This window comes from Lutjanus erythropterus, chromosome 8, assembly GCF_056507025.1.
Source record: "Lutjanus erythropterus isolate fLutEry1 chromosome 8, fLutEry1.hap2, whole genome shotgun sequence".
In the NCBI taxonomy this organism is placed as follows: domain Eukaryota; kingdom Metazoa; phylum Chordata; class Actinopteri; order Lutjaniformes; family Lutjanidae; genus Lutjanus; species Lutjanus erythropterus.
In genome coordinates this window covers 8,270,506-8,272,106 of record NC_139324.1, presented here as the reverse complement: position 1 = coordinate 8,272,106, position 1,601 = coordinate 8,270,506, and the positions used below count along the sequence as shown (strand labels likewise).

The 1,601-nt window shown below is 41.2% G+C and overlaps 1 protein-coding gene across 1 annotated transcript; it reads left to right on the top strand.

Annotated features, from left to right (window-relative positions):
* Positions 1-475: 475 nt before the first annotated feature.
* On the top strand, positions 476-1,375 carry LOC146322407 (gamma-crystallin M1). Its single transcript, XM_084724392.1, has 3 exons — positions 476-562; positions 696-947; positions 1,053-1,375. Exons 1-3 carry the CDS (start codon positions 554-556, stop codon positions 1,326-1,328), a joined length of 537 nt encoding a protein of 178 aa, XP_084580518.1. The 5' UTR covers positions 476-553; the 3' UTR covers positions 1,329-1,375.
* The last annotated feature ends 226 nt before the right edge of the window (positions 1,376-1,601 follow it).

Here is a 1,601-nt window from a genome sequence, read left to right as displayed (position 1 = left end):
CAGTAAATCAGCATCAGTAAACAAATGTCAAATGTCTTGTGATGCTTTTGAAATAAAGTTGGTTCACATTAGATCGTATGAAATAACATTCTTTTATTTTGTACAGAACAGGACTGATTATCAGTGAGGGAAATATGTTGTGCAAATACTAACATACAAAGTCAGTATGTTTAAATCTTTATAGTAACTAAATATTTGTACAAGTTCTGGGTTTCTCACGCGTTTGTCTGAGCTGTGGCCAGATGTCATGTTCTTTCCATCGGTGATGATCAGACCATATGTGGAGAACCTTCTGACCGAGAATAAAACACACACAAAGCTTATGCTTATAATAGACAATGCAGATGACTGCTGCCAGAAATGTATGGATGGAGAGCCATTGTTACACATTTATAGGCCCCGTTCAGCAAAAGTCATACTGCTAATTCATCAGCTTTACACATTTGAATAACAACGCATCGTGGCCCCTGGGGTTTTGTATAAAAAGGCCGTGGAGTCATGGAGTTGGCAGAGCAAGTTGAACCATCCACTGGGAACAACCTAAACCACCATCATGGGCAAGGTAATGAGATATTTACTGATGCTTTCACATCTTTAAAAAAACAGTTTTTACACAGCATAATTAATTACATTTTACAGTTACTATTGCTTATCTGATTACTAAATCCAGTTCTTCCCTCTGTTCTCTGTTTCAGATCGTCTTCTACGAGGAGAGGAACTTCCAGGGTCGCTCCTATGAGTGCATGAGCGACTGCTCTGACATGTCCTCCTACCTGAGCAGGTGCCAGTCCTGCAGGGTGGAGAGCGGCTGCTTCATGGTCTACGAGCGTCCCAACTTCATGGGCATGCAGTTCTTCATGAGGAGGGGAGAGTACCATGACATGCAGCGCATGATGAGCATGGGAATGATGTTTGACTCCATCAGATCCTGCAGAATGATCCCCTTCGTAAGAAACCTCATCCATACCTCCCTTTGATTTTCATACATTTAAATCAGCTTCACTTCTAGTTTTAGAGCACTATCCTTACATTTTTCCTGTATTGCATTACAGCACAGAGGTCCCTTCAGGATGAGGATCTATGAGAGGGAGAACTTCGGTGGTCAGATGAACGAGCTGATGGACGACTGTGACAACATCATGGACCGTTACCGTATGTCCGACTGCATGTCCTGCAACGTGATGGACGGCCACTGGCTGCTGTACGAGCAGCCCCACTACAGAGGCAGGATGATGTACCTGAGGCCCGGAGAGTACAGGAGCTTCAGGGACATGGGCATGAGTGGCATGAGGTTCATGAGCATGAGGCGTATCACTGATATGTGCTAAACTTCTGGATTTGACCTCAGTAAATAAAAATGATATGTAATTCATAATCATGTTTGTACAGCATGTCTTTCTTTTGTGTGTTTTGTCCTTAGTTGGTAAAATAACTAAACTTAATCCCATCACCAAATTTCTACACACTTACAGGATTGATGGTTGCTATTACACGCAGGTTACATAAAAATGACCAAATCTAATTTAATATTTTCTCATCCCGTTAAAAGCTTGCTTACATCAAAAATATCATTTATATCTTTTAATTCTAATTTTAATCTT

What these genes read in the sequence shown, in the direction of transcription:
- LOC146322407 (XM_084724392.1), top strand. An exon ending in CCTGCAGAATGATCCCCTTC is followed by an intron (nt 948 to 1,052) that starts GTAAGAAACCTC and finishes ATTGCATTACAG; the next exon opens with CACAGAGGTCCCTTCAGGAT.